The sequence below is a fragment of the Bombus pascuorum genome, chromosome 4 (genome assembly GCF_905332965.1).
Source record: "Bombus pascuorum chromosome 4, iyBomPasc1.1, whole genome shotgun sequence".
NCBI classification, from domain to species: domain Eukaryota; kingdom Metazoa; phylum Arthropoda; class Insecta; order Hymenoptera; family Apidae; genus Bombus; species Bombus pascuorum.
In genome coordinates, this window is record NC_083491.1 from 3,733,768 (window position 1) to 3,747,549 (window position 13,782).

The 13,782-nt window shown below is 34.3% G+C and overlaps 3 protein-coding genes across 3 annotated transcripts; all 3 read right to left on the reverse strand.

Moving 5' to 3' along the window:
• LOC132906071 (uncharacterized) lies at positions 1-1,842 on the reverse strand. Its single transcript, XM_060957932.1, has 5 exons — positions 1,561-1,842; positions 1,007-1,259; positions 530-598; positions 362-451; positions 1-289 (listed from the first exon to the last, which is right to left on the reverse strand). The coding sequence occupies exons 1-5, from the start codon at positions 1,791-1,793 to the stop codon at positions 152-154; spliced, it is 783 nt and encodes a 260-aa protein (XP_060813915.1). The 5' UTR covers positions 1,794-1,842; the 3' UTR covers positions 1-151.
• Positions 1,843-3,445: 1,603 nt separating this feature from the next.
• On the reverse strand, positions 3,446-6,456 carry LOC132906051 (uncharacterized). The gene is made up of 7 exons (XM_060957892.1): positions 5,858-6,456; positions 5,291-5,553; positions 4,943-5,200; positions 4,423-4,672; positions 3,960-4,028; positions 3,789-3,878; positions 3,446-3,716 (listed from the first exon to the last, which is right to left on the reverse strand). Exons 1-7 carry the CDS (start codon positions 6,140-6,142, stop codon positions 3,579-3,581), a joined length of 1,353 nt encoding a protein of 450 aa, XP_060813875.1. The 5' UTR covers positions 6,143-6,456; the 3' UTR covers positions 3,446-3,578.
• Positions 6,457-9,726: 3,270 nt separating this feature from the next.
• LOC132906100 (helix-loop-helix protein 1-like) lies at positions 9,727-10,441 on the reverse strand. The gene is made up of 2 exons (XM_060957967.1): positions 10,314-10,441; positions 9,727-9,880 (listed from the first exon to the last, which is right to left on the reverse strand). Exons 1-2 carry the CDS (start codon positions 10,439-10,441, stop codon positions 9,727-9,729), a joined length of 282 nt encoding a protein of 93 aa, XP_060813950.1.
• Positions 10,442-13,782: the final 3,341 nt, after the last annotated feature.

Here is a 13,782-nt window from a genome sequence, read left to right on the forward strand (position 1 = left end):
CATACTTTCAACGAATTAAGATCCTAAGATGAATGTGTAAAAGAAAACTTATTTGTGAGGTGCAGTTTATTAATGATTAATTACAGTTTTTATGTGTGGCTTTTATAATTCCATAAGATGACGCTATCGAAAAGCATCCAACGTTATACTATTACACTTCTATGCTGGTATTCTCTTGTAACGTTTGATAGGTGGTGGTTTCGTTTGTGATTATCACTGGATCGTTCTTTATCAAGTGCTGACTCCATTGTATCATAATCACCAAAGAAGATATTACGAAGTTGAGACACTGTAAAAATTATACGAATAAATTTGTAATAAATTTAAGGAGAAATAAATCGTTGTAAAGAAGTATACTAACGTAACGGACGAATCCATAATTCAATATGTAATGAACCGATTTCGTCTTTTCAAGTTGCGTGTACGATATTTGCCAAGAAAAATGGAGGATCTAGAAATAGATTAATTGTTCGTTACTTACGATAATTTTATTTTGATCTGTAAACGAATAAAATTTCCATTTTTTTACCTCATCTGTTAATTCTGCGTTTCCTTCGTGCACAGGATACGCGTGGATGTTTCCTATCGTTTTGCTAGCCTGAAAATCGGTTGATCGTGTCAAATCCAGTTACTTGCTTTTCCAAAACAGAGGATAATTTTATTTTATTCTTGCTCAAGGATGTAAACATCTTGTAACAAACAACACATTCGTTTTAATAAAAATATGACACACACGATCGATACGTATACTACAAAAATATGACGGTTCTTCTGCAGAGAAATCTGTCTTTATTGGCAAATCGAATAATGGAAACCTTTTAAAATCGATCTATGAATGGTGGTGTGTATTATAGTTTTTGAAACGAATCAAAAATAAATGTTAGTATTTTTCCTAACGATATACTAGTTTCCAAGTAGCAAGTTATTATTCATAATTTAAGAAAATATGATTTGGAGAAAAATGACCAACGCGGCAGAGTTCAATAATTGAAACTATATTTTTTACCTGTCTCATTGTATATTCGCAGTCGTAGCTCATTAAAGCGATCTTCAAGGTACCAACTACGCTGTCCAACATATACATTGATGTCATATCCAAATGATCTGTTATAAAAGTAAGGCCTCTGTGAAGATTCATGTACAAGCTGTAGATACATATAGTACAATGTAACAGTGTCGTGATCGTATATATTAATATTTGGGCGTTGAATATATCGTTCACCATCCTCGATACCTTGCACACTTGTAGATGCACGAACCTTTAAATTTGCGAATTTTTATTTTTTTTTCTTTTGTTGAAATACGTAAAATAATAAATACTAACTGGCAAATGAATGGTTAAATTTGAGTTGCGTTATGCAAGAGAACTTACAAATTTTCAGCTCAAAATTAAAAGGGTGTATCAAATGATACTATAGGTTTATTCGACGAATAAAATTTTGTTTTATAAAGTAGTTTCGTGTCTTTCGTTGCCGTTTCTTCTTATGTTTTCAGTGGAAAACATGAAAAAACGGATAATGATCCGTTGCTATAACTGTTATCTATTCGATTTTTATTTACCTAATTTTTCGAAGTATATGAACTTTTTCTTCTACGATTTTTTGTTTTACATTCGAAACGCTGCCTGACGTAGATACTCCTGAAACATTTGAAGATCGTTCGGACAGCAAATCGTTCAATTCAAATCTATTTCGAAAATTATGACTTGGTTCGAAGATGGTCTCCGTATTGGATTCCTTTGCTTTTACTTTGTGTTTCTCCAAAAGGAACGTTTCGAGAAGTTCGTTTATCATCTTAAATCGTGATCCTAACCAACTGTAATATTAATAAAATTTCGAAACATAGAGAAAAATATCATTCTGAAATATTTTAAAGCAAATGTGTAATGAAAATGTCGAATATAATCAAATGAATGATTATAGTACCGATGATGAACAGTATTTGTTTTTAATTGTTTACGTACTAAATCGCTGTGTTGTAGTCGTATAATACGACTGATTGGGCGTTCGTTATATAATAGTAAGCAAAGGTAATAAATGCTGCCGGAGGCGATAAAATGTTTTGTGTTAAAATATGTATGAAAATTGCAGATGTTACGACCGCATTTAGTAACCAGAATGATCCGACGATCGTTATATGGCGAAGCAAACTGCGATAGTCGATTTCAACTCCCAATTTCTTCAAACGTACGTCCACTTTATCGATCTGATTCATCATCGCTGATACGTTCTGAATAATAAACGAGTAAAGACAAATGTATTGGAGTTTTTAAATTTGCGTAAAAATTTCATTACTATATAATTGAACGAAGATCCATTATGTTTTCACCTTGGATTGGTACAGACCAATGATCATTATGGTCGTGTATCCAAGTACATGCGTGATATATTGGAACATGTATGTCACGCTTTCTATGTTATACACCATGTGATATTTTATATTGTTTATTTGTGCATGAATTATGAAAACAGAAAGCACAAAAATTATCAACGTGTTCCAAATCCAGCTACATATAAATTTGAATCGGTGTTTTCTTGGATCTATGAAGTTTCGAAGTGCCACCATGTAATTCAATATGGTTATTATCCTTGTTGTTGTCTCGTAATTTTTCATTCTTGCTTTTATGGATTTTTTAAATTTCAAGTAGGAATCGTGAATAAATTTTTAACTTTTCTTCAACGATATTATCCCGCGGCATTAACGTAACTCGTTTGTCTGTGCAACTAAAGGTGATAGCGACTCGGGTATTGCATATGCAACTATTAGAGGTAAGACAGAGTTTCATTAATAAAATGTCATAGGAATGTGGTAAGTTATAAAGTAGGAAAAGCAATTAGTTTGATTTCATTCGTTATCGACAAATAGTACTTCATGGTAGAGTAATTTTTATAATCCCAAATGACTATGATCACTTTAGGAAATTGCACTTACTGCTACGTTTGATATACTGGAAAAATACTTAATTTTCTTGAAGTGTTTCAATTGGTATTGCGTGGCATGAATATGTTTACATTGACGCTTTATGTATGTGTGCATATTGCGGTCAGATAGGAAGTATATAACATAATATTAATGAGAAACCCGTAAATAAATCATTTACTGCATATCAAAGTCCTTTGAAGCATCCGTGATATGACGTTGAAGAGAGAATGGTCTGATGTTATTAATTTTGTTGGCAAACATATATTTTATGATATACAAAATCTCGTTATTTCGTACAGGAAAATATTAACTCGCTTGTGCCAAGAAACAATTTGCTTCGGACGTATTTTAATAAATTATGCCTTCGAAACGATATAAGGAAATAGGAGCATCCGAAAATTTTCAATCTTTACGTATCGTTAGATCTCGAAATGTTGAAGGGACGAAGAACAATGATTCTTCTGATTACATATTGTCACGTTGTATCTTGTATCTCGTACCTCAACATAGCTTTAACGATTGCAGATCCTAAGGTGATTGTGTGAAAGAAGTTATATTTATGAGGTGCATTTTATTAATGTTTAATTACAGTTTTTGTGTGCTGCTTTTATAATTCCATAACATGACAGTATCGAAAAGCATCCAACGTTATACTATTACACTACTATGCTCGTATTGTCTTGTAACGTTCGGGAGGTGATAGTTTCGTTTGTGATTATCATTGGATCGCTCTTTAGCAAGTGCTGGCTCCATTGTATCATAATCACCAAATAAGATATTACGAAGTGGATACACTGTAGAAAGTACATGAATCAATTCTTAATAAATTCGAAGAGAAACAAATTCATGTAAAGAAGTATACTAACGTAACGAACGGATCCATAGTTTATTATATAATGAACCGATTTTGTTTTTTCAAGTTGCGTGTATGATATTTGCCAAGAAAATTGGAGGATCTACCAATAGATTAATTCTGCTTTATTTATGATAATTTCTTTTATTAAGAATGTAAATTAATATAATTTCAATTTTTTTACCTCTTCTATCAATTCTGCGTTTCCCCCGTCCACAGGACATGCGTGGAGGAGTCCTATCGTTTTGTTAGCCTGAAAATTGATCGAGCGAAGCTTGTTACTTCTTTTCACGAAAAATAGTGAAACTTGGTGTTCTCAAGCAAAGGGTTATTCAAGCAAAGATTTCACAAAACTATGACTTCACCGACTGGTATGCACGCTACAAAAATATGAAAATTGTTTCTATTGCGGAAACTTGCTTTTATTGGGAAAATAAATAGTGGAAAATGTTTTAAATTAACGCATGAATGATAGTGTATATTACCTACAGTATTCGAATAAAATTAATTAGTAGCATTCTTTCTAACGATAATGTATCAATTGTAATACGCCGTTATTCGTAATTGATAAAATTTTCCAGTATAACAGGAAAATACGTTTTGCTGAAGATTGGAAGATTAAAAATATTGAAAAACAACGTTTTCACCTGTGTCATTGTATCTTCGCAATCGTAGCTCATTAGAGGGATTTTCAGTGCAGCAAGGACGCAGTTCAACACGTACATTATCATTAATTCTATCGAATGTATGAGCTTAGATGGTCTGGAGAGTTCCATGTATAAATAGTAGACAGACATACTACAATTTAGCAGTACCACGGTCGTATATATTAATATTTGGTCGTTGAATATTTGGTTCACCATCTTCGATACGTTGCACACTTGCAGATGCACGAATCTTCAAGTTGACAAATATTCAAATCTTGTTATTTGTCCAAAAGTTCATAATAATATGTAGTGACAAAAGACAAAAGGAAGTTTAAATTACATTTTACAAAAGAATTCTCGAACTCTCGATTCAGAATTAAAAGAAAAGGTCATATGGTGCAATTGCTTTAACCGGCAAAGACAATTTCGTCTCATAATATTGTTTTATCATTTTCTTTCCGTGTTTTTATACTTGCCATTATCCGTGGCTGTAATTGTTATTAATTCGACGTTTATTTACCTGATTCGTTGAAGTAAACGAATTTTATCGTCGGACAGTGATCTTTGTTTTAACTTCCGAGTGTTGTTAGTGGAATTTACTTGTAAAACTTTTACAGTTCGTCCGGACAGCCAATTGTCCAATTCAAATCTGTTTCGAAAATTATGACTCGGCTCGAAGATGGTTTCCGTATCGGAATCCTCTGTTTCTACTTGAGAATTCTCCAAGATAGACGTTTTCATGAGCTGGTTTATATTTTTAAATCGCGATCCTAGCCAACTGCAATAACAAAAGAATTTCGAAAAATAGCAACGTTTAAACTTTGAGGTGGACTAAAAATGACTTTATTAAAGAAGATTGTTTACGTACTATACGGCAGTGTTGTAGTCGTATAAAATGATCGATTGGGCGTTCGTAATGTAGCAGTGAATGAATAGAAGATATGTTATGGTATACAGTGTGTGTTGTATTAACATCTTTATGAAAAGTGCAGATGTTACGGCCGCATTTAATAACCAGAAGGATCCGACGATCATCATGTGACGAAACAAACTGCGATACTCGATTTCAATTCCTAGTTCCTTGAAAATTTCGTCCACTTTGTCAATACGCTGTATCAACGTCATTGCATTCTGAATAATAAACGAAAAATTTAGAAGCGATCGAATCGTTTAATGTACGTAAAAATGTAATTTTCTCTTTTCGAGGTTTTGTACGGTAATATTCAGTGAATAGATTTTGATTATTTCAGATGTGTCAAGTAAATAAACATTTTCTTAGCAAGTAAATCAAATTCATCTTATTTGAAAAATTAATACTTCGTCTACTTATATTATTTATTTGCTTACAAATATAGAATAAGAAATAAATATATAGCATTATACTTTTTCATTTTTCGAGAGAAACAAATTATACTAAATAATTGAAACAATTTACCTTAGACTGGTACTGGCCAATGATCACTATGCATATGTACCCAAGATCATGGATGATATATTGGAACATGTATGTGACACTTTCTATGTTATACGCCATGTGTTGTTTAATATCGTTTATTTGTACGTAAATTATGATGGGAGGAAACACGACAATCAAAAACGTTGTCAAAATCCAGCTGCATATAAATTTGTATTTATGCTTAACTGGATCTATGAAGTTTCGAAGTATCGCAATGTTATTTAATATGGTTATTATCTTGGTTGTTGTCTTGTAATCGTTCATACTTGTTTTAATTTATTTTTAGAAATTAACGTGGAAAATGTTAAAAATTGTTCAACCTTCTAGCGCGATATCTACACGCGATATTAACGCGACTCATTCCTCTATGCAACTGAAGGTGATAGCGATTCCCGGATATATTGAATACCGGATATTCAATTATTAGATATAAGAAAGGTTTTCATGTTTTCAATATAATGTAATCTATGAAATTATGACGGAGGAAAAGTGGATAATTTACCTTGACGTGACCTTATGCGATATCGTCGGAACGTAAGTGATGATCGAATAATACTTTCTCCAACGATTACGATCACTTCGGAAGATTGCACTAATTGTTTTATGAAATATATGTGAAAAATCGGTAATGTACCAGGTGTGTTTCAATTTATATTGCGTCGTACATGGAATATTAGAATATTTTCTAATTAATTTAATTTATCTTTAATTTATCAAAATCTCCACAGCGTGATTGTACATTCTCGGTATGGTGAAGCTTGCCCCGAAAGGTTGCCACAAAATTCAACTTGATCGGAACTTCGTCCTTGAAGTTCAAGGACGAAAGGTTAACATTTTTTCTGCCTGCGTCGTATTTTGTGCTCGAGAACCATAGGTCGCGTTAAACCATTCTCTCGAAAAATGATGTTAATTTCCACTAACACTCCCAATTGCATTATTTACGATATGTTTAAATTTCGTGGTCAAATAGGAAGTAATTACCATGATATTATCGAGGAAATAAGAGGACATTTGTCATGTGATATAGCCCATTCCAAATAGCATGAAGTATTTTACTTTATTAGTTCACGTTATAATAAAATTATTTACTGTACGAGGAAAACGTTTGAAGCAAGAATTGAATGGCGTTGAAAAGGGCACGTCTCGATGTTATCAGTTTTTTTGCAGATGGACACGTAGTGGACATATGGAGGTCGGATATGTCTTATATGATAAGACGATGATAAACGAAAAGAACGAAAGTAATTACGGTGTACAATTTGAGTGAAAATTTCATTTTGCGTTTCTATATTCTTATACTTGCTTTAGCCAGTAATACTCGGCGAATAGGTTTTCATTGTTTTAGATATGTCAAATAAATAAACATCTGGTTCTTTTAGTAAATAGATTAAATTCTCTTAAAGATAATTTTTAAAATATTTAATCGTTTTAAAAATTAATACTTCACTAATTTACATTATTTATTTACTTCTTAAAATATAAAATAATAAAGATATCAGCAAATATACTTTTTTATTATTCAAAAGAAACAGTGTGATGCTTTATACTATACAATTAAAAAAGATTCATTACGTATTCACCTTAGATTGGTACAGACCAACGATCGCTATGATTATGGCATTTTCTATGTTATACTCCATGCTATGTGTTATATCGCATATTTGTCGACAAATTGCAACGAAAAAAAGCACAACAAACCGCAACACGTTTCAAAGTCAGTTGCGTATAAATCTGAATTGATGCTCTGTTGGACCTATGAAGTTCGGAAATGCAATCGTGTAATTCAATATCGTTATTTTCTCTGTTGTTGCCACGTAATTCGTCGTCCTTATTTTAATCTATTTGTAGAAATTAACATAGAAAATATTAAAAGTTATTCAATTTTTCGATCGATTTATACGCGCGACATTAACGTGACTCGTTTCTCTGTGCAATAAAAGGTAATAGCGACTCGAGTATCGGATATGCAATTATTAAAAGTGAGAATGAGCTTCATGAATAGAGAATTATAACGAAGAAATTGTATTAACTTGCCTTGACCTTATGCGTTATGCACGAGACGCGAGTGATGATTGATTAATATAGTTTCGAGTGCTTACGATCATTTCAAGAGATTGCACTAATATGTGATCAAATAATAATATCCGGTATACGTGAAAAATTATTAACGCGTTAAATGTGTTTAATTTTGCTATTGAATCGAATACAGAATATTATATTTTAGTTAATTTAATTTATTTGTAACGTACATAAATATGTATATGTCCTCAATTGTCTTATATATAGTATGACACAAAATCATTATTTTCATTCATACGTTCTACACCGTGTTATATATTATCTGTATGAAATACTGGAATACTTACGCGTATATTTTTTTCTTACTAACAGAAATTGTTTCAACTTGTGTATCAAAAGCGTTCTCAGTTCCGAGGATGTCGTGGCGAAAGTGCCGAGTTAAAGACACTTCTTCGCATGAAACTCGTAAGAAAGTAAAAATGAAATTTTTAGAGCTTTGTTTAAGACTAACACAAGTAAAAGAGAACCATAATGGATAATGGAATATTTCTTATTTTTATTTCATTTCTCACGAGACAATCGGCACGTGTTCGTATCAAACTCTAAGGTTCAACGTTCAGGCCTTTTTACGATGTTCGTTGCCTCGCCTGATTATTTATTATTCTTATTTAATTTATTTCCTCAACGATCAACACAGTAACCAAGGATATACTAATGTAATAATATACTAGTATACGAAAACAGAAAGTTAACATCGTACCTTGCGAGAGTTCCTTCCCTTGCAAAGAAAATCGAGTGCAATTCGTTATCATAATGCACTTTGACCAAGCAAAACTCCATAAAAATTCCACTTCCATTATTCTCACGTCGAATCTCGTGGAAAACGATTGCAGAAAAAAAAAATGGAAACGAGAAGCGAAATCGACGAGCCGTGAAGTTACAGCTCGTCTCGTTGTGTTACAGTCGAAAAGTCTGTTTCGTTCGATGATGGTCGGTAAATAGGGAGGTTCGGTGAGTTCGATTGTACGACTATGCGAACAGAACGGAGAATTTAGGATACGTGGACTCGTGGGGCGTGAAGATCCCTCGGGAATCGGGCTAATTCACGGAACGAGATTGATTTAAGAGTTTCGGTCGTTCTTCCGGGCAATTTCGAATACTTGCACTTGAATATCCTTCGAGTATGCGACACTTGAAACGATTGAAATACTATGACAGTGATAGGAATTATCATGGAACAGGTTCTTCTTTACAAGAAATTAGTTCTATAAACGAGATGATCGCTTTTTAACGCATCGTTGATCAGTCACGAGTAAACTCGTCGTGTTTTCATGCGTAAAGTTAAGTTGTTAGATTTTATATAAAACAGCCAGTCAACAAAATATTAGTATCATTTAACAAAGTCTTATTAACGTTTTAAAAGAAATGCCTGGTTATTTTTATTTTACGTTGGAACTTAAGAAATGAAATTGCAATATCCAAAATGTATAAAATATTTTACGATAAACACAGTTTCTGTGAGAGTGTTTCTTAATCGCAATCTTTTCATGGTATTTAAGAAGAGTGACAAAGCGATTCGTATTAATTTAATATACATTTGCAGCATAAATGTCGCATTAATAAGAACGATGTCGATTTTCAGTGATTAATTGTTACAAATTCCTATCAATTGGATTATCTACAAAAGATCGAGTTACGTATATGTATATTAATAAAATATTAAAACTGCGAAGGTTTATACTTTCTTCTGCCGTGATTGAAGTGTCATGCCGGATGACACAGGATTAGGTTTTGCAAAAATAGAGTGACTCCTGCTGCTCCTGGTCGGTTCAAGCTTCGAGGACGTGGTTCAAGTAGGCGATATAGCAGATGGCCAGTCGTAGGATCTCGATCTTCGAGAGTTTCTTGTCTGGTGGCAAAGTTGGCAGAAGCTTCCGAAGCTCTGCGAAGGCTAAATTGAAAGCTTCTACTCGAACCCTTTCCCTGTGACGAATAAATAATTAACATGCAAAGTTCCAACTCTGCAACGAAGGTATCAAAATATTTATACTTGATTTAATAAGATTTGATAAGATTTATACTTAAGATCTTGATTGTCCAAGAAGGAAAAATCGCGGAAGCGGTTGAAATTAAATGGTTAAAGCAGTTTCAGTAATTTCGTAAGATCAACGCTGTACATTTATGTAACAAATACTTCTACTAAAGTGATATAATAGAGTCAAAATTAATAAAACACCGATCTTTCGATCAAAATTGGAAGCTTTAAGCGATCTAGATGATACAGGGAGACGCAGGAAGTGTAAAAATGAAAGTTAAACTACATTAAATATAGGAGATTAGTAGGAAATGATGACAATTAACGATAATTAAAGGTATTTACACGTATAATTTACACGTATGTTTACGCAACTTTTACCTCGTGGCGTGTGCAGTTCGATATTTTTGCGTCGCTCTTCTGCGTCGACGTCTTTCTTCTCTCGAAAGGGTGCCAGCACCAGGTGCACCAACCCCATTTACAACCACACCGTGACCGCCATTCGCCATTTTGCCTTCGATCAATAGGAATTTGCGAGAAGAAAGATAATTTTCCTCTCCTCTTCCTTCTCCTTAATAAATTAACATTCAATTTCTTCGCGGATAAAGGCTCGAACTATTGAGAACGGATATTGCCAGTGAAGCATCCATTTTTATGCTTTAAACCTGAAACGTAATATATCGTTCGATCGTGTAGATTCAAGATAGATTAATAAATAATCTGTCAGTTTCTGTCGTCGTTTCGACGATGTTCAGAGTTACCCGTTGACGTGTAATCGAATCTCAAGGGAATAAGCGTTGAGGAAAAATTCGGAATAAAGGGGAAACGTAATAAGTTGGTCAAATATTTGCCATACGTATTCGACACACGCGTGAAAACAAGTGCAACGGACAACAGAAAGGGTTAATCGTTTCTCTAACGTACACGCTCTTTCGTATAAATTTTCTTTATCGTGAAATATCAAATAAAATAATAATACCTGAAGAGTACTTTAAAATTCTCGTAGATGCGAAGCGTATAGAATTGAAGGAAATCGGTTTAAGAGAAAGACGTAGTATGGATGAATAAACGAGGAAAACCAAAGGCAAACAGGATGCTATGAAAGAAAGAATAGTTTCGATGCTCAGGGGGCTCTTAAATTCCGAGAAATTCGATGGAAACCGACGAAAAGTGTCATTCTATTATTCAGGAAAACTTGGCTCGTCCGCATGACACGCAACCCATCCCTTTTTAATTATTTACACAGAACAACCCCCGATCTCGTTCAATCTGATTCTTATGGTAAACCAGCAATTCGTATGGACATTTTCTCGCGGTTGCTTCAATATTTCATGAAATTTGCCAGATTTCGATGCCGTTTCACTTTTATTGCCAACTTTTCCCCACTCAATTCTCATCTTTTTCATGCAAATTTTAGTATTCGACGAATGTATCGGAATTCGAGTTGCGGGCTCTTCGCTCTATTTCATTTTTTATAATTAGAATCGATTTTAAATTTTAGACATTCGATTAAGAAGCAGGCGAAAGCAAAGTAAAGCTTAGAAACTCACCAAATGATCACTGCACAGTTTCTACACCCGTCTTCGATAAGTCTTCCAATTCTTTGAAATAATTCATTTTTCCTTCGCCGATAATTAACGTCGAAAAATTACTTGTCTTCCCTCTGTAAAAGTATTTCGTTCTTTATAATTGTACTATACCTCGTATCGAGTAAATGTATCTGCCAAAAGGAATATTGTAACACACTTTTTACACCTCGACACTATCCTTTCTGTTCACACTATGTATTTTTCAACGAATATTTAATAAATTTAATAATTGAACGATTATTTAAATTATCTTTAAACGTATCCATGTTACAATAAACATGGTAATTCACTGAAAAAGCACTTCGATGACACATCAAAAATCTTTATGAATCTAAAGCAAAGTTTTCTCGATATGTTTACTTCGCTCTCTCTCTCTCTCTCTCCCTCTCTTCCTATTGATATAACATAACAATTCCTATTAATCAAACTTTTAAACCAATTAAGAAACTTACACCTGTATTATTTGAGACTTCAACTGACCACCGTCACTCACAGATTATCAATTTCTTTACATAATTCGAAAACATATCACGCCACTGTATTCGATGCTTCGTATCTTCCAAACTTTTTTTCTTACAAAAACATCCAAGCATAAAAATACCTTTCACCCTGTGAATCAGTCAAACACGATCACTCGACGAGATAGACGATGACTCTGATAAGATTTCTGGCTGTCGCGTGGACAGGATGCACCCCGAGGAACGATTTCAAGGATCATCTCGACGTTGCTGAAGCCACGCCCCTGAAAACATCCCTTCGTCGTTCATCGTTCGGTCTCTGTTCATTCGTCTCTCTCGTGCAGCATCCCCTTGGTTCTCCAATGGCATCGCGAGAAACAGGGGGTGAGACCGCCCCAAACCGGTCGCCATCGCGTCGCTGTCACGGACCATGGGTCGCTTCTGCTCCTCGTGGATGCTAGTACGGGAATGGATGGACCATTTTATCGATCATGCGAATTGTACAGCTTCTGCGTGCATGATCGGAGGACTATAGGTGAGAAATTTGGAATAGTGATTGTCGGGCAAGCGTGAGATTATTTCATGCCAGTTTCTACGCTTTCGTTTTGTTTTCTCGTCTTTTCGTACTGGTATTTTTGAGAAAAAGAGAAATTGATTTTAACAAGGTGCATTCTTCTTCCTTCTCTTCAGAATCGTCCAACTTGTGCGTTTCTGATCGGAGGATTTTACGCGAGGCAAAGTGATCGTCACACAACGTTGAATTATTTGACAGCAGTTTGTTTGCTTTGGTTTTGTTTCTTCTTCTTGTTATATTGGTATCTTCTGGGGGGAAGAGAATTTGATTTTTACAAGGTGCATTCTTCTTCCTTCTCTTCAGAATCGTCCAACTTGTGCGTTTCTGATGGGGAGATTTTATATGGCACTGTGATCGTCACACGACGTTGAATTATTTGACAGCAGTTTGTTTGCTTTCGTTTTGTTTCTTCGTCTTTTTATATTGGTATCTTCTGGGGGAAAGAGAATTTGATTTTTACAAGGTGCATTCTTCTTCCTTCTCTTCAGAATCGTCCAACTTGTGCATTTCTAATGGGAAGATTTTATATGGCACTGTGATCGTCACACGACGTTGAATTATTTGACAGCAGTTTGTTTGCTTTCGTTTTGTTTCTTCGTCTTTTTATATTGGTATCTTCTGGGGGAAAGAGAATTTGATTTTTACAAGGTGCATTCTTCTTCCTTCTCTTCAGAATCGTCCAACTTGTGCGTTTCTGATCGGAGGATTTTACGCGAGGCACAGTGATCGTCGCACGACGTTGAATTATTTGACAGCAGTTTGTTTGCTTTCGTTTTGTTTCTTCGTCTTTTTATATTGGTATCTTCTGGGGGGAAGAGAAATTCATTTTAACAAGGTGCATTCTTCTTCCTTCTCTTCCGAATCGTCCAACTTGTGCGTTTCTGATCGGAGGATTTTACGCGAAGCAGCAGTTTGTATGCTTTGGTTTTGTTCCTCCGTTTTTTTTTTTTTTTTTTTTTTTTTTTTTGTATTGATATCTTCTGGGGCAAGAGAAATTGATTTCAACAAAGTGTATGTTTCTTCCTTTTCTTTCGCTACTTGCTTCGATCTCTTTTAAGTACACGATAAAAGAATTGGCGACACTTTGTGCTTCCTTTGACAGCTACTCTAAAAACATTCGCATTCACTTTCTTTCCTCTTACGATGTTTTATTAATTAAGTTCGCTTCAAAGTCTCAATCTTCGTCATTAACTCTCCGTTCTTTGCGTCACTTTCGATACATCCGTATC